The following is a 22,454-nucleotide window of genomic DNA, read 5'->3' as shown; positions in this document are numbered from 1 at the left end:
CTTTTCCTGTTGTGAAAACGACATTCGCTACATCCGTCCCTTAAAGTTTTTATGGAGATAAAATGAGATGATGACTGGGAAAGCGCCTCGCAACTTGAGTGATATACAAATAAAGGGCTTAATGTTATTAGATTTTTGAAAATGTTGGGCTGTTTTTTCCATAATGCTCACAGTGTCTTTTGATTGAATTAAAAAATCTTTGGCTGCCGATTGTGTCTCTTGCTTACCCTGGATCTGAAGGATGATTCTCTGACCCTGGGGAGGTTGTCACCAAACTGTGGACTTGGGACAGAGACGAGATGCACTTAGCTCCACCCCTTTCCTCCGCTTGGAAACTTAGGACACAGGAAATGACTTATTTTCCAACTGCTTCTTTTCCTGTGGTTAAAAAAATGATTATAAAAGGTAATTCAGGTGATAAACACAAACTTTATTTAGTGCTTCGTGAAGTAGACAGTCTCCATCAGGGAAGTCCTGAAGGCAGGAGGCTTTTACAGGGGGAGAGTAAGAACGAGGGAGGAAGCGCAGAGCCAGGGCCGGCCCGGCGTCTGGGGCTGGCTGACCGGATGTGCCGTGTTCCTGGTGAAGCAGACACGGAAGTTATCTAAGCTTGGTCTGCAGACATGGCGCCGCGGGCCGGAACAGCTCCATTTTGGGCCTAGAAATTTATTTTAACACTCTCATTAAGCAACTGATCAATGTGCTTATTATTTATCTCTTTATAAACTTATTCATTGTCTGCTACATATCTAGCTCTGTTTGAGACTCTGGGGGACCCAGGAATTAAAAGGCCAGCTCCAACCTTGAGATGCGTAATCCAAAGTGGAGAAGAAGAGAACACGCAGGGAACAGTGTTGGCGGGGAACGTGCGTGCCTCATGCTGCGAGAAGCTGGGAAAAGGCTGAGCTGCTCACTAGCAGGGATGGCCTCATGGTGGAGGTACCGAGATTGGAACTGGGCCTGCAGCATTAGGATCTGAGTTGGGTTTGGGGTCTGATTGGGGCATAGGAGGTAGTCACAGGCAGGGGGAATAGTACAGATAAGTAACGAGAGACAGGATCATCTGTGCGTGGTTAGGGAGGTCTAGAATGTTGCACTGAGCAGTGCAGCAGGAGAGAGAGGCAGGCGCTGTGTGTGTGTGTAGTGTGTGTGTGCGGGGTGTGTGTGTGGGGTGTGTGCGTGCGTGTGTGCGTGTGGTGTTGAACCACATGGTAAAGGGCCTAGAAAGCCACGCCTGAAAATTAGGGGTCTAAGCCATCTAGAGGAATGGAAGGTTCTAGAACGAGAGACTGGCAGTGAGACGCGGGATAGAGGAAAGAAGGACTAGAGCAGAGGCTGGATCCAGAGACCGTGCACAGGGATCTAGGTGACAGTTGCCATACGGCGGAGGGGGCGTTTACCGGACGGAGTGAATGAAGGAATTCAGGGAGCGGGAGGAGGAATTGCAGGTAACGCCGTTAAAATTGTTTCGATGTAGAGATTACGAAAGTGTCCTTGCTCATTTCTAAGATTCTCAGCTTTTCTGTCAAATATGGGTAGTTGACAGCAGCAACTTGTTTTCAGTGCTTACATTATTCCAAGTTCATTTATGAATATTTCATTTTTAGCTAATTGGTCTTGGGGATTTGAATGATGGATGTAGCAAGATGTAAGATTAGTTTCGTCACCGTTGCGTGCTGCGTTCGAGGCTTTCCAGAGCTTTCAGGGCCGACTTGCTGTTTCTTCCTGACAGCCAAGTTGCACACTGCATCCGTTTCATCCTCCAGGATTTATCAAGTGCCAACCGAGCAGGACGTCAGGTCAGGTGTGGCCGCAATCCAGTCAGGACCAGACTGCCTTCAGGGGGTCCTCAGTCTGTGTGACGAGGGACACGCAGATCACTCTCGTGTTGGGCGGACTGTGCTGTGGTCCTACTGTGTGCTAAGCACAGATCTTGAGAGCACACGGTGGGGACTGCGGTTGCTGTGCCATGCTCTGGCACGTCTCTGGAGAAAACCCTGGATGTCCTGCTGTGGTGACTTTGCCAATCTAAGGCCAAGTGCACAGTTCTCCACAAGACTACTATGGCTGCCTGAGCTGCAACTTGGGGTCCCCAAGGCCACCCTCACTTCTGACTAGCTAGATACAAATTCAGGGGTCCCACAGAGTCCTTCAGGTTCCATAATTTGCTAGAATGACCTGTAGAACTCAGGAAAGTGCTATGCTTAGGACTGCAGTTTTATTTTACCCAAAGGGCACAAATTAGAACCGGCCAAAGGGAGGGGCGTGGGCACAGGCTGGGACTGGGAGGGCTGCAGACGGGGCTGCTGGTCGTCTGCCCCGAGGCGGGAGTCCCAGACGCCGTGACCTCCGCCACTTTGTGGTACGACACGGTTCAAGAGCAGCTCCAACCTAGAAGCTCGCTGAGCCTTTGGTGTCCAGGGTTTTTATGGGGCTCAGTGGCATCCTGCCTCTGTAGCTGGCCTTCAGCCTCCATCCTTCATGGACGTTCAGACTGATCCCTTTGTTCCCCGCTTCCTCCAGCGTCCAGAACTGATGTGACGGGTTCCAGTCACTAGCTGATGGGCAAAGCCCCCAGGCAAACAGTCACTCCCTGTCAGGACGTTCCAGGGTCCCAGAGGCCAACCTCAGCAGCCAAGGGCAGGGGCCGACCGCTCACCGGTAAAGTTTCTCCTCAGAGAGCATTTTGGCAGAGTAGCTCGTGGCCACGCGGGCACGGTGCAGCCTGTCATGGGCTGGCCCGGGCCACAGGCTCCCTTAAGCTCTCTGCAGCCTGTGTCTGCAGCTCAGCTGACGTGACATGAGGCGGGTGTTTCACAGCCTCTCGTGCTGCTTCTCTGACTTGCTGCTTCAGTAGGCCGCACAAGCACACGCTGTGGTGAACAACAGCAGGAGAGAGTTGTAGTGACTTGGAGGTAAACGCTCGTCCTTACTCTGTCTGCTCCTTTCTCTCCCTCCCCGTCCAGCCCCCACACGCCGGCCGGGCCTCCTGTCAGCACAGCTCTGTTCTGGTGAAATCCATGCGGGCAGACGGCCCAGAGGGTCTCGTGCCTTTGCTCCTTCGATCTGGTCCCTGCGTCTGCCTCTCCTCCCCAGGCCCCTCCCCAGACTCCAGCACGCCCAGTGGGATGCAGGGAGGGCAGTATCTGCCGCCGGCCGCCCTGGCTGAGCGAGACCCTGGTGTGGATCTCTCGGTCAAGGTCGACCTAACCCTTGGCACAGCGGCTTAGCAGAAGGTCTGCTCCCACCAGGGCCTCCCCTTTCAGCAGCTCCCCCATTCTTGTGTGCAGTCTCCCTGAGGGCTTAGGGCCCCTGTGCCAAGCATGCTCCTTTGTCACATTGCTCTTTACCTGTGGCCTCTGCTCCAGAACCATCCTGCCGTCCTCTGCCCCTGTGGCCTCCCCGTGTGACTTAGGAGCAGAAGTGACCTGCGTTATGGTTCCTTGCAGTGGGAGTGCGGGGTGGTGCAGCCAGTGCTGTCCCGGGCAGAGCGGTGGCCTTAGAGAGAGCTGGCTCCCCTGGTGACATCGTCATTCTGCACATGACCGTTCTCCCAAGATGCTGCTGGAACCTAAGACTCTTCCCCTACCCTAATGTTGCGTTCACCGAGGACTGCTGAAATGCCATGCCTCAGCCAGATGGCTCTCTGACAGTGGGATGTCAGTCGGATGGTGGTGGCTTCCTGTCTTGGCCTATCTTGGCCTGTCTTGGCACACACCTCAAGTCACGTCACCCAAGACCACACTGTGGCACCTGCACACAGCAGCACGAGGCTCCCTGAGCCCACTCACCCCTCTGAATTCCCACCTTCATTCCGGAGATGAAGGCGTTAAAACGGATGCTAATTAAGAAATAGAAGTTGTAAAATGATTTGAAACTTGCTCTAAAGCAGCTATGATCCTGACATTTCAATCACTGGGCCACTAGGAAACTTGGAAAATACTGTTGTTGTCTTCAGTCCCGAATCTGTGGTGTTAGGTTGTAATTATTTTTTCTCTTTTCTCTCGGAACAGTTTGGCTGTAATAATTATGATGCCTTGAGATAATCTGAGTAGTTGTGTAACTCATGAAGAGCATGACAACTGAGCAGCCTTCGAGAATGCTTTGCAGAGAAGTCCTTAAGTGGTTTCTGAGAACTGGGCTTCAGTGCAGGTGGTGGTCCTCAAGGATCCTGATTTGCCCCCACTTTTCAGAAGCAGCCTATGCAGAGGGTTTGATAAAATGATTCCCTAAGTCACAGCATCGCAAGATTGATTATATATTAGCATACAGATACAAAGATGTTCGCTCTAAAGATCTCGTTTGCAGCTGTTAATTCCTGGAACTGCCTCGCATGCTTCATTCCTAATAAAACATGACACTGAACTTCTTCCCACACTTGGGGTTGTGTCCCTGCCCTGCTCTGTCACCTGCTGTGACTGTACGTGTCCTCTTGTTTCCTGTGTAGAGCTGTCGGTCATGAAGAGGAAGAGAGGGAGGCCTAAGGGGTCCACGAAGAAGCCCAGCGCCGAGGAGGAGCTGGCGGAAAACCTCGTCCGCCCGGGTGAGGACAGCTTGCTGGCCCTAGCGGATGGGGGCGGCCTGGCCGCAAGCAGCTTGGAGTGTGCCAAATGCTGTCGGAAGTTCTCCAACGCACGCCAGCTGAGAAAGCACGTCTGCATCATCGTGCTGAACCTGGGCGAGGACGAAGGGGAAGCAGGTAAATGCTGCTCTAGGGCCCAGCGCGTCGGTTCTCGTAGAGAGAGCTGACGACGCACACCAGTGTTTACGGGGTCCGTCATTACCCGGAAATAGCACGTGTTTATACAGGTCTCACCCCTCTGGACCATTGCTGTGAGTAATCTTTAACTGAATGTCATCTGGTCGTTGATGCCCAGAGAGTCCAGGTCACGGGGTCGCAGAGAGTAAAACATCTTTACCCTTCACGAAGTAAGACAGTTTATATGTGTATATTTGATCAATAAATGTGGGCAATGGAATTATCTTAATAGATGCAATTTGATAGATAAAGTATTTCAAATCATAGGGTCCACAAGGAAAATAATGAGTCTAGTTCAAAGTCTCAGAAACTCTTTTTAAAAAGTAAAAACTCTGTGTTTTGCAAATAATTATGGATTCACAGGAAGTTGCAGAGATTGTGTGGACAGGTCTCAGGTACACTTCACCCCGTTTCCCCGATGGTCACATCTTAATGAAGCACAATGTGAAAATCAGGCCATCCATGGGAGAGCGCATGCGCAGTCCTGTCATTGATGGGTGTGGTTTTGTGCGGTCGGGGGACAGACGTGTCCCATCGTCGCAGGTCTCCCTGTGCCCCCTCTGCAGTCACTCCACCCCAGCCCATGACCCTGATCAGTTCCCCAGTTCTGTGATTTTGCCCTTTTAAGAACGTTATATCAACTGAATCCCACAGTGCGTGACCTTTTAAGACTGGCTTAAAAAGAAAAAAAAACCTTTTCTGACCCAATTTTATAATTTCCTTATTGAGGAGGTCGAGGTCCAGAGTGACGATTATCCAGCGTCACACTCATTTGAAGTAGGGCCGAGGTCCCACCCCACCTGTCCGTACTCCTGCCCAGAGGGGCCTGCAGACCAGTCTCCTTTCTCCTTCGTGGACGGGGACTGTACTCAGCTTAGTGTTGTGACTCTCAGCTTTTCCTCTAACCTGGAAAGAAATGAAAGCTCCACTCTGTGGGGTTCCAGTGTTTATTTTCTGCTCTGGAATTAATTAGGCGAGGTCTTCAGCAATGGCGGACAGGCACAGCCCTTTCTAATAAGATTATCAGCTTCTCCAGTAATAAGCTGCGTAGAAAATGGTCTCGTGTTCCATTGATTTGAGTGACTAAATGGCCTCTAACAAATACCAAATGGAAAGGTAGAAGCTCTGGGTGTTTTTCCCTTTCTGGCCACTGCCGAAGCCTCTAAAATATGCAGAAATGACCTATGCCCAGCTGCCTCATGGCTGACATTCAGGCGATTGCGCCACGTTTCTTAGTTTGCCAAGCACAATATTACACTTTGGAAAATTCTCGCATAATTGTTTTAATACGTGCTCTGTGAAGAACAGCTCAGAGACATTTCAAACAATCGACCTTGACTTTTTGGCTTGTTAAAACAATTAGAGGAAAACAAAATAAACTTCTTCCCCGCACTGAACCATGGCAGGTTAAAATAACACTTTTGATATGTGTTCAACATTTATTTATTTAATTCTGCATTTGAATAGTAAAAGAAACCAGGAAAACAAATTTTTTATGCCATTACGTGCAACAGCTTGTGTTTCTGAAAAACATTTTGTCAAGTTTATAAAAGTGCCTTCCGAACTTTTCTAAGCTTGTTATTTCTGGGGTCTTTTTATGCAAGAAGAGTTGCAAAAAGGTGCTCTTGCTCTTGTTAAATCCTTCCTGAAGAAGACAAGGCATTTATTTTAAGACGTTACCTAAGATGTACTTAGAATCTTCACGAAAATTCTTTACAACAGTATTTCAGGTGTCTCCTACTGTATTTATGTTAGCAAAACAGCTGACTTGATAATAGCTGCTATGATTAAAAGCTGTTTTGAGTGAGTCGTGTTGGAAATTTGCAGGTGGAAAGGTACTGAGTGCAGGGCCAGTCTCTGGATCTAATGCTTTCCTCCGTGGAAGGACGTATCACGGTAATGTCTGTTTCTCTTTGCTGCCTTGTCAGCCCTCCTTTACCTCTGCACCGATGAGGTGACTGGGAACCTGGGGGTGATCTGGCATCTTGCTGTCTCAAGTCAGCGGGCTGCCGTGTCTTCATCTTGCCTGAAATGGGGGGCTTCGCCCTGGCGCAGTCAATATTCCCCGTCTGCGACCCCTCTCTCCCCCGACTTTCTCCTGCCCCTGCCCCTGCCCTTCTGCTTCTCACGGAACTGTAGCTGATTCGGGGTCAGCGCAGGTGAGGTTCCGCCCTTGTAACGAAGCTGCGGCTCACAGAGGCCCAGCACATCCAAGCCTGCTGCCTTGTTTGTGTTGCACGTCCACTGCTCTGCTCACTTAGGGACCCAGGTGTCACGAACAGCCACCATCCTGAACATACCTGGTCACCCTGCAAGAGGGAGGGAGAGCCCCGAATGGTTTCGCCTTTGCCCGGGGTGACATCTGTCGTTTGTGCCCATGAAGTTCATGGATCAGAGCTGATCTCATAGGCCATGTGCCTAGGGTGGGGGAGAACTGGAAATGTTGGAGGACTGTCCCTAGTGACTAGTGCATGTTTCCTCTTCATTTCCATGGATTCACCCGCCAGCTGTGTTCCGGTGACCTACAGATGTCCTCCTGGCCCAGGCTTCTCTTGAGCTCGAGCCTCGTCTTGCTGTTCAAGTGCTCCGTGGGCAGTTTAAGCTGTGGCCTGCCAGGTGCTGAACACATTCCCTAGCTTCTTATGAAAGGCTCCCCGTGTTCCATCTTGGATGGCCCCCCTGTGCAGACATCTCAGCCAGAAACCTCTCCCTCAAAGCAGGACTTTTGCCAGGACTTTCGAAAGAAGATTTTCTTGTTCAGCATCTTGGAGGCCAGCCTGGGACCATGCTGCTATCAGCGACCACGTGGTACAGGCCCGAGCTGCAGGTCCCCGGAGGCAGAGGGAGCTATCTGAAGTCAGGGGGGCTGCCTGCTGTGTCCTTCATGGAGGGACTTGATGACACAGGTTGGAGCCTGTGACACAGTGGACGTTTAAGTAGCGTTTCTTCCCGAGACCAGTAAGTGCTGTGTGTGATGACCCATTTTGGTAAGGAGGACGTTCTCTCACCGTGACCACCCTGACTGCTGGGACGTACCGGGAGGGCCGGTGATCGAGCACACTCCTGAAGACCACACCATGTACTGCTGCACCTGCTGTTCCCAGGCCGCCCGGAGGCCCGGCAGGCAGGGGGCTGAGAGAGACCCCTGCGGCCTCAGAGTCTCGCTCCCTCTTTCCTCCTGCCCTCTGGGCTTGTGCAGTACCTGGGCGCCAAGCCAGACTTGGGGGATCAAAGCTGAATGAGATGAGCAGCTGAGTGTCTGCAGAGAAGGGAGAGGCGAACAGACCCCAGTAGATGGTAGGGGGCTCCTGAATGCAGAGGGGCAGGGCAGGACCACATGTCTGTGGGATGCGTCCTGGAGGGCTTCCTCAGAGGGGGCCAGGGACTCTCTCTAAGGCTGCCTTGGCCCCATAGGAGGCGGGGAGGGGGCAGGCCTGGCCCTGGAATGCGGGTGCCTCCGAGGGACGATGGGTAGTTTGCGGCAGCTGGTGTGCAGCCAGAATGGGGGTCAGGTGTGTGGAAGGCAGAGGCCTCATACCCTTCCTGTGCTTATTGTCATGGGTGGCGGTCTGTGGGGACACTGTGCCGGAAGCAGGTGCTCACGTGGCCTTTCCTCAGAGCAAGGGAGACAGGAATATGTGAGGAAGCCTGAGGGAAGAGGGAGGGCCGAGAAGGGCGTGTGCTCCGCAGGTCAGAATTACCGCGGGCTAATACGTTTCTGAAACTGCTATATTATCAGTGTGGGACGAATCGATGGCGAGTCCCAGAATATAATCCCTCGTCAGTCTGCTGTTCTGACTGCTGTTCTGGGCCTTATGTTAATGTGGCTGATAACACTTGATTTCCTGGGGTGTTCTGAGATTTAATTAGTTCTTGGGCAATTCAGAATACTTTACAATATTAGTGCAGTATTAATTATAAATGCACACCTGCGCACTGATTTCTACACACGTACGATTGCATGTACGGTCAGCTCTTCCTCTGCCTGTGGCCATCAGCCTGCCCTGTTTGGATGTTATGGCATATGCGAGGACTCTGCAGCGATGTGGGGAATTCGAGGGTAAAACTCCCAGGACAAGGGGAGGATGAGAAAAGAGCAGGGAGATTTTAAGCTGAAAGGATCTTACTTGAGAGATTTTGCATCCGATAGGCTTCATTTTCCTTTGCAAGGTCAAAGAAGCTCATCCGAGTTAGGGGTGCATGCGCACGCCTGCTGAGGGGCTGAGGGGAGTAGATGGGCGTGTGTTTGAACCCTCGCTGTGGGGCACCTGTTAAATGACCACAGTGTTGCTGGAGCACCTGCCGTTTGTACACCGGGCCGGCAGTGGTTGCTGGCTGTGCGATATCCGGTGGCCAGAGGTGTCTGCAGTAAAGCTGCCCGGATTTTAGTGAGCCAGCCCGACAGTGGCACTGATGGATGCTTTGGGGTAAGCGTGATGAGCATCTGCAGAGGTTGCACGGGGTCAGGGAAGGTGCTGCCAGAGCAGCCTAGGAGGGCAGGGTGGCGGCTGGGGGCGGGGCTTGGGCCTCCTGTTCTGAAGAGTGGGGAGGAAGCGGGGGCGAGGGCAGGGTGGGGAGGAGGAACGTAGGGAATGCCAGCACTGGCAGAGGGGACAGCATTCGTCAAAGCCACCGTGGTCGGTGGAAGATGGTCAGAGGCTGGCGCAGTGGCCCGATGACAGCCTGCAGCATCTGAATCCAGCAGTGGCAGTGGGCTGGGAAAGAAGGGGACCTATTCCAGAGCCGATGAGGAAGTGTAACTCCAGGACCTGGGCGGGAAGCAAGGAGGAACGAGTAAGGCGCGGTCTGGGTTTTGGCTTGGGCGCTGGGGCGGAGGTGGCCCTGTCAGTCTCGAGAACTCAAGGGAGAAGCAGGTCAGGGCAAAGAGGGTGAGTGAGTTTTGGTTACACGTAGAGTTTGGTGGACCGTGGGTGTCCAAGGGGATGTCACCCACCTGGGTGTGGAGCCCTAGTCTTGGGGACCTCAGTGCTGGTCATCTGGGGACTGGATGGAAGAAGGACAAAACAGTGGGCAGCCTACAGAGCAGCATCCATAGGGATGGGGTCGGGTTTGGGGGACAGGTGAGCGATGGAAGGGCCGTGGGGAGCTTAAATGAGGCAAGGCTGAGAGATTGCGTCCTTGGTCTTGGTACTGTGCCTTGTGCCGACCTGAGCAGGAGCCATGTCAGTGGGAGAGGCTTGGCATGGAGGGAATGATGATGGGATTGGGGACAGAAAGAGATGTCATCTAGAGATGACTGCAAGGACGGCCACGTGGAGCCTACAAGAAGCCGGCAGGAAGCAGGTGGCACACTCAGCATCTTGAGAGTTGGGCACTTAAGGCTTTAATAAAGGGATTATTTGTAAAGGGCAGTTTCAGGTCCTGGGGAAAGCCGGGAACAACAGGGTGTTTGTTCACCCTGGGTGTGGAGGAGGACGGGCCTTGTATTCTGGAAGAGTACGTAAGAGCCTTGGAGACGAAAAGTGAGACGTGAAAAGATTGGTTAAAAGGCACACTGTGCATACGATAGTCGTGTTGCAGGCCTGGTTAATGCTCACGAACGGGCTTTGCAAACTGTAATGTTCCTCTCAGAGGATAAAGTGTTACCACATTTGTATTGTTTATCTCCCTCTCATGATTATCGACTAAAGGAAAAATACCAGACAGGCTGAGACTGCTGTCAGACGTGGCATTCGAAGCCCCCTGTTGCTGGTGGGGTTGCGACCTGCTTCCCTTCCTGTGACCTGGCTGGCCTACGCAGGGTAGGGCCGTGACTGATGACTTTGTTGGGTTTTGATGACATCCAGTCTATTCTTAGGCCTTTTAAGCATCTCAGACAGGTCCAGCTATTGATCTCACGAAAATTACATCCTGTTTTCTCTCAGATAAAGGACCTTGTCTCGACCTCAGTGAAGGTATTTTAGACATTTATTACAATTAGAAGACAAAATACCACCTTAAAATTAATTGTGTAATTAACGCATGTACACGAAGCAGGATGTTTGGGAGACGGTTTCTCTTGAAAACATCATCTAGAAGATGTGAAGCATGACCCACATACTCCCTTCCCCCAGCTCTCATCAGCATCTTTTTCCACACTGGGTGTGTTTACTAGGAAACGTCATTTGCTGGCTGTTTCTCGTCAGGCACTCTGCGTCGGCCCGGGGTGTCATCTAGGCATTCTCTGAGACAAGGGCGAGTAAATCATCCCAAATCACCCACTGGCATCAGCCTGGGAGCCTGGTCTCCTCTGGGGTTCTCTGTCTACCTCCTGCATCTCAGAAGAGCTACTTTTAGCTAGCCTCGTTTATCGCCAGAGGGCCTAGAATATCTCAGGACAGACAGACATTTACCTGTTTAAATAGGACTGAAACTACTTTCCCTCACTTTCCAGGAATTGCCTTTTTACAGCAAGGAGCACGGCTGCAGAGCCCGAAGGACTGGGTGCGTCATCACAGCCGTCACGGGATTTCAGATGCCTTGCCCCGGATGCGCCGCAGGGGCTGGAGCAGCAGTCTGCTTCATCAGGGCGGCGGGCTGTGCACGTGACGGTCCCTTCCTGGGGGAGGGTGGGCAGGAGGGCGCTCAAGTGGGCTCTTCATCTGCAGAAAGCGATTCAGAGCCAGTGGCCCCCTGATGTTCCCAGGGACTCGGCTGAGGGCGCCCCGAGCACATGCAGCCTCTGTTCACCACTCAGGTGCCCAGCACAGATGGACCAGGGCCACGCTGGGGAGGGGTGGGCTGGGAGGCAGGCTTGTTTGGAGGCTGTGTGCTGGTGCCTGGCACCTTTCCCCATGGAGAAAGAGTGATGGCTGTGGATGTCACTTCTCCGCCCACCAGCCAGGCCCACCTGTGTGCATGTGTGCACCTGTGTGTGTGTGAATCAGAACTCCCTTTCGGACAAGCAGGGGCAGGTGACTGGGCTGTTGCACACTACATAGACCTGTGCGTGAGGTCCAGGGGCCGTAAACAACCTGGGGTGGTTGGTCACCTTGTATTCAGCATCCTTGGGGTCCAGCGGGGGTGAGCGCATGAGCAGAGGTGGGCGTGCTCTTGGGCATCGTGGCCTTGAGGTGCAGGGACCGTGGGAGAGATGAAAACTGCAGATCCTGGGAGGGTCTAGCTCTCTCCCCTCGTGGACGTCGGGGAGAAGCCATCCAAGGGTTTTAAGCAGGGGCGTGACCAGGTCACATTCGGATTTTAAAACAATTCAGTCTGGAGTCAGGATGGAGAGTGGTTTGGAGAGTGTTAGTCCAGTAAAGAACCAGTGTGCAAATGAGAACGTCCGTTCTGTGTGTAACGAGACGTGTGGGGCCGGACGGCTCCAGGGCTGGATCTGTGGCGCAGCTTTGTCTTCACAGCCCCAGGAGCCATCTTCCCCTTCGTGACCCTCGTTGACCTGGTGTTTGGCTCGACCTCTTGTCATCGCCGGTGGCTGCCTGAGTCTCAGGCAGTGGACGTAGCGATGCCCAGCTGAAGGAGACTATTCCCAGAAGCCCCCAGGCAGACCTCTGCCCAAACCCCGTTGGCCACGCTGACATCCTGTTGCCCCAGCTGCTGGGTCAGCTGGAGCAGCACTCGCGCTGGGATTGGGGTGCTGGTGGGGGGGGGGGAAGCAAAGACACTAATAGGAACTATGGTGACGTTAGGATGACGGATGAGTTCTTATCCAGCCCTCTCTCCACCTGGGCCAACCCAGGTCTCTGTTGGCTTTTAATCTTCCAGACTTTCATCCACTCTGGCTCACCGTCCATGCGCACCCCGTTCTGCGTGCGTTCTTGTCATGTGCTGCCTGGGGCTGGTCCAGGTGCGGCCTGTCCAGCGCCGGGTGTGGGAGGGGTGGGCCGCGACCACCGCAGCTGCTGCTCACTCTTCAGGCTCACGTGGCTTCGTGGTGATTCATGCTGTTATGTTGAGCTGTAATTCTCAGGCCTTCCCTCTGTGTGAACATAACCATTCCTGCCGTGTCACCCACATATTGAATTATATCCCGTGGCAAATTCTTTTATAAAATGAAGCATCATTTAAAAAGCAAAAAAAAAAAAAAAAAATCCCATAATATGTCGTTTCTACCTCTTTATAGCATCTGTTATGTTCTGTTAAAGTTATTTATGCGTGTGTGTCACCCAGTATGTAGGCCATAAAAAGAACTCCTGTGACTCTGACAATTTGTAGACCTTTTGAAATGTTTTTATTATAGCCATTAAACAGCAAAATAAAATGAAACAGAAACCGCCACCAGGAAGTTTTATGCAAATCAGACATCACAGAAAGTGGCACCAGCCGCAACTTTGGGGGTCACTTGTTTTGCCCATTCTTTAGCATTTTGGGGCCGTCACGTTCTTCACAGGATGGACATCCGTGACGGTCCTTGGCTTTTCCTCGTTGGCTGCACAGTGACCTCAGTTCTGTCTGACTGATGGGCTCATCTGCTAATGTTTCTTTCCAGTTCAGGGTTGACATGTTTGCTGTTGACACTGATTATATGGCTAAGGACCTTTTCCAGTCGATTCGTAGAACTCCATAAGTTTCCACCAGGTCTGAGAATGTTCCCAGCACCTGCGTTATGAGAACAAGCACCCAAAGCCCTTGATTTGTAGAGCATAGAAAAGTAGAGCATTCGCTTTGGTCAGCCTGCTTTAGCCAGGTCCTTCCCCTGCCTCGTCCTGAGAGACTTTTCCTTGAACCAGTCTTCCCAGGACCTGGTGCTTCTCCATTTCCTCTTCCCTTCAGGCGTTGGTCGGTAGTTGATGTGCGGGTCTCCCTGAGGGTGGGCTTCAATCACGGTTGCCTCAGGCTGTCTCCCTTTGGTTTCTCCCATTTCTCCGGCTTCTGCCTTATCACTGCATGCTTCTGGCTTCGCCTCCCTGCTAATTCTAGCGCTTCCCAAGCCCCCATGGCCCACCTGTCGTGTGCGTGTCCTGCAGCCATGCACCCACTCCCCACTCATCTCTGACAAAGGCTCACGTGGAATCACCTGTTCTTTCTACTTGTCGTAAGGTTCTGAGGAAGAGACCTTCGGCAGGTTATTTCAGGTTCGTGGCTGTGATTCTAAGAGAGAGAAGAGTCCTCTTCCTTCCTCCCCCGTTTCCTTCTGGCTTAGGAATCTGGAGTCACATGCATTCACGACCTTGCCGGCGTCTTTAGTCTTCACTCTGGTATCAAAGCGTTTCTTCCTCCTCGGGCTAAACCAGGTTTAGCTATGTGAATTAGCTGTTGGACTGTGGTGTGTTTGAATGTCTTCTGAACCCAATCAGTTCATCCTCCCGAGCGGTGACAGGTGTTTAAAGCACAGGTTCAGCCCAGCCTTGCCCCCGCTGGAGGTGCTTCAGCGGCTCACCGTCGCCCTCCGCAGCGGCAGGGGCGAGGCGGGTCACAGGCGGCCTTGGCATGTTTTGCTGGGCTTCCCCGTCGTTTTAAGAAATTTTAGGTCAGAGTCAACCCTGAAAAAAATCAGAGTTCATGTAAAAGTCTGGATTTCCAGTTTCCCTTTGAACAGTGAAAATATTTGGCAACTGTTTCATGACCTGCAAGGCAGCCCTGGCTGGAGCCGGGACCTGTGCACTGTCACCTGAGCCCCACGTGACCAGCACCATTCACTTGTGCTACTCGACCGGTCACTGCGAGCATTAGAGCGTCAGCCTTGGCGCTCACCGACGGAAGATTCCAGACTTCTCGTGGCATTGCAGGCCGTCTAGGACTGGCTTTTACTCACTCCACTGGTTTTGTTTCTGCCTCCCTGCTTCTTCATGGAGTTGGCCAGGCAGGGGGCTCGGCCCGCGTGCACGCCTGTCCCCGCCCCCCTTCCCTCTGGCGGAGCTCCGTTTTCCCCACGCATCTTCCTCTGCCCCCCGCGTCTTTGGCACTCGTCCCTGCTACCCACGCCCCCAGCCACAGCATCACAGACGCTTGTTTTCTGTGTTTTATGGAAGGGTTGGCTCCCCAGTAAGTCTTTTCTGACCTCCCAAGTAGAACCTTCCAGCCCTTCCCAAATTGTCCCAACCCCTTCTCGTTCCAGTTGGCGAACAGTGGACTATGCTTGACCGCACCTGTTTGCATGTCTGTCTCTCCCCACAGACTTCCGGGCCTTTAGGGGCAGGGACCGAGTCTGTGCCTTATCGGTTGTTATGTCCTCCGTACCGGCAAGAAGGTACCTACTGGTTGCGAGCTGAGTACGTGAATGGTTTCTTCTTAGGCTGTAAATCTTGGCGACCGTATCTTCTCCTCAGTGTTGCTTATTAATGACAATGAAGTCTGGTGGGGTTCACGACAAGAGAGGGGCTACGTCTGCTTTATCGACAGTGTGTCCCCAGTGCCTAGATGGTGGCCAGTGACATGTTATTGAAATATTCATTCAATAAATGAATATTTATTGAATCGAATGAAAGACTGAAGAACCAGAGATGACGCCCGAAGTAATATAGTGGCTGTGTCGCTCTGCGGATCAATGTGTATGTCACACCTACATATCTCCTTTACTGCCCCATAAAAGGGTTATGTGCACTCCCCCACTCTGTCACTGCTGTAAAAGGATGTTTTATACATCTTGGTATTTGCTCTTTAGGTAACGAATCTGACCTTGAACTGGAAAAGAAGTTTAAGGAGGAAGATCGAGAAAAGGCCCCGAGGAGACCGCGGACACAGAGAACCGAGAAGGCGCAGAGGACCTCCTCCTCGGGGAAGGAGGCCAGGCAGGCCGCTGGGACAAAGAAACCCATCATAAGTGTGGTCCTGACCGCACATGAAGCTATTCCAGGTGACCACGTCGGGCGGGAAGTGATGAAACGAGCCTCTTTGTGCGAGGCTGTGCCGGGGGCAGCCTGACCCCGTCACCCTGGGCAGCTCGCTCACTGATGGACTCTCGTCGCCCATCAGACTGGGTCAGCGGGGACCTGTGACTGCCCAGGGCGTGTGGGAGATGGAGGAAGGGCAGTGAGGGCCACTCCTGCCGCTGCCCTTGCCACCTGTGCACCCATGACCCGCCCTCATCGGTCCAGTAGCCACCCAGGAGCAGCGGCCGTCCTGAGCGGGAAAGGACCACACAGACCAGCCCGAGGCAGCCGCTTCTCCAAAACCCATGCTGCTCATTAAGTTCCTTCTGCCTGACTTCTTTGCATTTTTAGTGGTTTCATCAAATAGTTTATAATACTGGGAATTTCTGTCTTCCTTTCTGTTCACATAAAATAGCAAGTGGGTATATTATACTACTTTTTCTAAGAAAAATCTGTTCTAGGAGGGGATACCTTAGACTCAAAGCAGTTTATGATAATCTTTTCCAAAGTATAATAATGTTTTCCTATCCATTTGGGGTGATAGGTGTCAAATAAAGTTAAAAAATCGAGTTTAGAATTTTAAAAACAGCTACAACCTTTTAAACATCTATTTCCAATGCTAATAGTAACTCATTATTTAGAATGAAAACGCTGAGTAAATACCTCTTTATGCTTCATTGTTGAGTAAGGTGATAAGTAGAGACTAATACACATAAAATTATGTGACAAGGAGAACTTTCTAGAAGGTCACTTGGCCCTGCCCTTCTTCAGAGTAGTAGTATTCTAGCAAATGAACATCCCAGTGGAGAGGTTCCTGGTCTCAGCTATCTTTAGAAAGAATTTGTACAATAGTTTCTTAAGAATTGATGGTAGTATTTTGAGATTTCTGTGAGTAGGGGTAAACAGTGTAGGTAGTGTCCCATGCTATTTCAGGAACGAGGTAGGTTGGAGCCTTTTCATTAATGCATTTGACGTATACATGTGCACGTGTGTGCACAGTGTTACACGCGCATGAAGTGTCTGCTGCCGTAAACGGTCGTCGATCGTCTTACATCATAGAACTGCACAGGTGAACACGATCTTTGAGTGCCTCACTCCCAGAGGTGGGGAGGTGGTGTCTTGTCTGGGATGGGACCCAGGCTTAGGTGCCTGGTCACCATTGGTTAGTTGGTCCCACTGCTCCATAGTGTCTTGATACCATTTTACATTTATGTAAAGTTTGACACATGTGGTCTCACGTAATACCTTGCAGGTAAACATATGTATGCATGTATTTATATGGTTTTGTTTTGTTAATACATCAAGTGAAAATACACCTCAGGGTGTTTTGATAGATTATTAGAAAACTTGCCCCCAAGTGTGTGCGTGCGCGCGTGCACACACACACAACACTCTCACATGCACAAGTTAAATGTGTGAGCTGAAAGCAGGCTAATAGTGCGCCTGGCTGTCGTACAGCAGAGAAGTGTACTTCCCAGGCTCTGCTCCCTGTGCTGGGGTGGAGTCAGGGCCACCTGTGGTACCTCTTTAATATGCATGCGTTGTGCCTCCATCTCAGGTGCTACCAAGATTGTTCCAGTGGAGGCCGGGCCCCCAGAGATTGGAGCCACAAACCCCGAGGCCACCTCGGCCGACATGGCAACTCGGAGAGGGTACCAGGAGTATGCCATTCAGCAGACACCGTATGAGCAACCCATGAAGTCAAGCAGGTAAAGTGTCTGTTCTATGTGACCCCAGTCAGAGGCTGGACTCCAGTGACCACCACAGAGGGCAAGAGGGCCAGCATGTTCCTTTATCAGGACTCTTGCTTTGTAAAGGGCATTGGTTTGTTGATTTAACCTGAGAATCAGCCCTCCCTCATGGCCATTGGACAGCCCGCAGTGAAGGAGCGTGTGCGTTCTCGCACGCTCCCCGGGGTCTCTGTCTCAGCCGTGATGTGCACCTGCTCAGGTAGATTAGCACACAGCTGCAAACATCTCCCCAGCTAAGAGGGAAAACAAAGGAATTTATGCCAGTTGCCATTGGGTTCCTTCTGTTTCTGAAAGAGGAGAAATGAGGTGTTCTTGAGGAAAGGAAAAAGTTTTAGTGCCACATAGACCTGGGTTGGCTGTAGACTCTTCTAGAGTTCAGCTCAGCAGATTAAACAGCTGTTATGTGCCAGGCACTGGGGATGCGAGAGAGAGACCTGGACAGACACGGCCGCTGCCTGGATGAAGTTTTAACTCTACTGTGACTTGACACAGGCCTCCTTTACACCAGCCGTAAGACTGTCCATTGGAATCTGACTTTGTTTGGTGGTGAGAATGAGTGACAAAATGTATGGGAAGTGTCTGACACATGCTGTGCTCTCATTAGACTATGACATAATATCGTGTGGGTTGCTTCATTAATTTGTAGCCTCAGTCCACTATTCTTGCAAATGTGAGCAACTGAATTTATTGATGAAGTTGTAAAAATGCTCATTCCTTTGGCAAAACTATAATGGAATTAAGTTTGAAGGTCATTCTGGTCTCAGTTCAAGTTGATTTGTAGAACTCAACTAATTATCTTTATAATATTTAAAAGTCTGTTGGGGAGGGGTTCAACTAAATGCTAATCCAGTTACAGGTAAATATGCCCAATATTTAATTAACAGATTGAGGCTGTATTTCTATTGTCATGCATTCTGTTAATATTTTATAGTATTAGTTATAAACTAGTTATGCAAGAGACTTTTTTGCATGCCAATTTCGCATTGTAAAATATAGATACAAACTTTTAGGTTATGGCAGTATGTCAGGTAGGTTATATCAGTTAGGCTCTCATAAAAATATGGTACAGATATGTTATAGAGAAAAGTTTTGAAGTCCAAAAGCTCATTTGTAATCTCAGTACCCTGAGAGAACCACTGTCAATATTGTTAATATGTTTCCTTCCAGCCTTTTGTCAGTCCTGTGTTTCATAAAATTGAGTTTATATTTTATGTACAATTTGTGTCTTGCTTTTAATATTAATCACATTATACTTACTTTCCTTTATTACTCAAATTATTCACAAACACCGTTTTATAGCTGCATGCTGTAACATCATGAGGATATGCTATAATCCACTCAACTCTGGACGTTGCAGCCAATGAGAACTTTGTAAAATGCCCATTTGATGGCACCCCTTAGAGCCTCACGTTGTTGCTAGGAGAACTTGGCCTCCAGGACCTTCCAGGGCTGCCACCTCTCCAGCCTGGTCCCGGTCGCCCTCCTGTGCTCTCTCTGGTTGTCTGGGCTCCAGCTTCTGCTTCAGCCATCTGGGCCCCTTTTTCCTGATCTCTCCTTGTAGGTGCCTCTTCCTCTTCCTGGGTGCCGCCCCTTCCCCGGTCATCCTTCAGCTCTCTGCCAAATGTCCAGTTTGCAGGGCGGCTTGCCCTGCCCCCTAGACAAATTGGTCCTCCCAGACCCGGGCTCTTAGAGCATCTCCCTGTTGGTCTTTATCTGCTTCTTTTTATGGCTGTTAGGCTGGCCTGTCTTTTCTCTGGGAGGTGAGTTTAGAGAGCGTGAGTTGTGTTTTTATCCCTATTGTATCTCCAGTGCCTGGATTTCTTTGAATGAATGAGTGAGTGAAAAAAGGTGCACAGTAGTTCCCGCTATTGTAACCTTCAAACAGCTCCCTGCTCTTATCTATTGTGAGAAATAGTGCGATGAGCACCTTCACTCAAATTTTGTATTCATTCTTTTGGATAGATTCCCAGAATTGGAATAACTGAATCAAGGAGTCTGGCCTTTTAAGCTGATTGCCTGATTGCTTTCTATAATGCAATAGATGAGGGTCCTCTCACACTGAATAAAAAGCATTTGAGTAAAGTAATCCAATAGGAATTATTTGGACCTTGCGTCTCTGTGCATCAGTTCAGTCTTAAAAAGCATTTGAGTAAAGTAATCCAATAGGAATTATTTGGACCTTGTGTCTCTGTGCATCAGTTCAGTCTTAGTGACTGGCACTTGAGTCAGGTGTTGGCTGCTTGGCCTTTTCATCAGATTCATCCCCCTGGGTGGGAGGCAGGGCGCTGAGGACTTTGTTAGGTATTTATCTAATAATACACAAAAAAAAGAGCAACAGAGTTTTTCCTAAGACCATTTAGATCTTGCACTGGAGAAGGAACTATCGCAATGTGTTTATTTAGCTAACGTTATGAATCCAGGTTTTCTTTCTTTGGTGTTCTTTATACCAATAAAATGTATTGCCTACTGGATATCTTCATTGTTTGAGAAAGATCCAAATTAGTTTTCTTAAATTCACCTTGGGTTTAACACGCAGGCATACCAGTAACTTTTCACATTTGAATATTTTAATTACATCATGTGAATTATACCCTCTGGTGTTTATGGACTGCATTTCATTAAAATATTTTAATCGAAGGACAAGGCACCCTGTGTTGATCCAGCGCAGTTCTGTGGACAGTTCCATAAGTGTGACCGTGCAGTAGAGTGGGCGTGTCTCGTGGCATCCGATCCGCAGCACCACGTGGCTGTTGGTGTTTGTGAGGGCTCCCTCGGAGAACCCGGACACATGTCCGGCAGGAGCAGTTACAGAAGAGAGGGTGCCTCGCTCGCCTCTTGGGCTCACCTGCCAATTCCTGTCCCCAGTGACTCGTTTGTTGATTTCAGAAACAAGGGGTGACTGTTCCCACAGCATTGGAAGCCCCATGTGAACGGTCTCACTGGGGAGCGGGTTGGTGTGCACGGTGTTTTCAGGCAGCTTAGAAGTGTGCAGGCTCTGGAGGCAGGCAGGCCATGCGGGTTCAAATTCTGGCTCCGCCACTTACTAATCGTGTGACCTTGGGCAAATGCTCAGTTTTCTCATCTGTAAAATTGGTATAGTACTAGGGTTAGGATTCAATGCTTAGCATAGAGTTTATGGTGCGCTAAGTACTGAATAGTTGTTAGCTATTATTACTACCATCTCCTTCAGCGTACCCACTGCCATATTGAAAGAGAAAGGATCACGAGCAAATCATGCTTTTATTCTCCAGCACATACGTGAAATCTAACACAGTGCCTGAAACACATTGGCAGGTGTTAATAAATGAATCATTTATTAATAAATGTCATATGTTTGACGTTAGTATTTGACAACTGAACAACAATCTAATTTACCCTGAGTTCAAAACCACTCGTGCCAGAGGAAGAGGAAGACAGAGATTCAGACATCGGCTCTGTCACTGATAGAGCCGAGGAGGAAATAGTGTGGCGCACTGTTTCCTGTGTGCCACCTGTGACCCGTGACTGCACTGCAGAACCAGACAGCCGACCACCCCCACCTGCAGTCCTTGACCTCTGCTGGCCAGGCTCATGGATGCCCACGTAGCTAAGAGCTGACCACATCCTGTGCTGTCCACGGGCAGACACATCCTCACCAGGTAGGGAAAAGTGAGCTCAGCTCGTGAAGACTTATCAGATATATCACTTCACTTTTCCTGGAAAGAAGTGAGGCCATGGAGAAAGGCCAGGGGTCTTTCACTAACGGGTGGCCCTCACATGGGAACTTGAACCCAAGAGAAAGGCTGTCACCCCTGACGGCTGGTTGAGTGAATAGTCAGGTCTGGGTCACTGAAGCTATTGTGCAAAGCCACACAGATTGAGTGTAGTCTCACGGAGCAGACTGAGTTCAGTCCATGAAGTCCGGTTCCGTTAAAATACCCCGGAACACATACCAGTCAGCTTGGGAACATGGCCGGTTACTGTGTACGTGTGGACACACGTCCCTCTTCCCTCTTCCTCTGCTCACCTGCCTCGTCCTGCACGTCGACTCAGACATCGCTTCTTCAGTGAGTTTCCCAACCCCCTTAATCCAGGCTAGATGTCCCTCCGTCTCTTTACTCTGCACGTATCCCTGTCACCTCTTGCCGCACGGCCATGCTGCCACGTGCCAACCTGCATTTTCTCCCCCAGGTATTTGTGTGTGCCGGGTCCGGACCAGGTCCTCCGGTCCCGTGTGTGGATGAGTGACTGCCTCCATCCTCCCTCAGTCCCTTTTGGTTCACTTTTGAGCCTTTCGTGTTTGGTGCACAGGGAGGAATTCGAGGTCATTAAAACTGTGCAGTCTCCAGCTGTAACGGTGCTGTCATCTGTTTCCAGGCTAGGGCCCACCCAGCTCAAGATCTTCACCTGTGAGTACTGCAACAAGGTCTTCAAGTTCAAGCACTCGCTGCAGGCCCACCTGCGGATCCACACCAACGAGAAGCCGTACAAGTGCCCGCAGTGCAGCTACGCCAGCGCCATCAAGGCCAACCTGAACGTGCACCTGCGCAAGCACACCGGTGAGAAGTTCTCCTGCGACTACTGCGCGTTCACCTGCCTGAGCAAGGGCCACCTCAAGGTGCACATCGAGCGGGTGCACAAGAAGATCAAGCAGCACTGCCGCTTCTGCAAGAAGAAGTACTCCGACGTCAAGAACCTCATCAAGCACATCCGCGACGTGCACGACCCTCAGGACAAGAAGGTCCAGGAGGCCTTGGACGAGCTCTGCCTGATGACGCGCGAGGGCAAGCGGCAGCTGCTCTACGACTGCCACATCTGTGAGCGCAAGTTCAAGAACGAGCTGGACCGGGACCGCCACATGCTGGTCCACGGTGACAAGTGGCCTTTCGCCTGCGAGCTGTGCGGCCACGGGGCCACCAAGTACCAGGCGCTGGAGCTGCACGTGAGGAAGCACCCGTTCGTGTACGTGTGCGCCGTCTGCCTGAGGACGTTCGTCAGCACCATCCGGCTGCGCGCACACATCGGGGAGGCGCACAGCGCCGCGCCCGAGGCCGCGGTGTTCGCCAGCTCCATCAACCAGAGCTTCTGCCTCCTGGAGCCCGGGGGCGACATCCAGCAGGAGGCCCTGGGGGGCCAGCTGCAGCTGGCGGAGGAGGAGTTTGTGTTCCAGGGGGTGAACGCCCAGGAGGCGGC

The 22,454-nt window shown here is 51.1% G+C and overlaps 1 protein-coding gene across 1 annotated transcript in view; it reads left to right on the top strand.

Annotated features, from left to right (window-relative positions):
- ZFAT (zinc finger and AT-hook domain containing) overlaps window positions 1-22,454 on the top strand; it is a 98,928-nt gene that overhangs the window by 10,373 nt on the left and 66,101 nt on the right. Inside the window, exons 2-5 of the mRNA XM_025047589.1 lie at window positions 4,448-4,699; window positions 15,324-15,515; window positions 17,090-17,240; window positions 21,639-22,452. Coding sequence (XP_024903357.1) covers window positions 4,448-4,699; window positions 15,324-15,515; window positions 17,090-17,240; window positions 21,639-22,452 — 1,409 coding nt within the window. The remainder of the gene's footprint in view (window positions 1-4,447; window positions 4,700-15,323; window positions 15,516-17,089; window positions 17,241-21,638; window positions 22,453-22,454) is intronic.

Source organism: Pteropus alecto, unplaced genomic scaffold (assembly GCF_000325575.1).
Source record: "Pteropus alecto unplaced genomic scaffold, ASM32557v1 scaffold105, whole genome shotgun sequence".
In the NCBI taxonomy this organism is placed as follows: domain Eukaryota; kingdom Metazoa; phylum Chordata; class Mammalia; order Chiroptera; family Pteropodidae; genus Pteropus; species Pteropus alecto.
The sequence above is the reverse complement of the archived record's forward strand: the minus strand, read 5'-3'. Positions and strand labels throughout refer to the sequence as shown.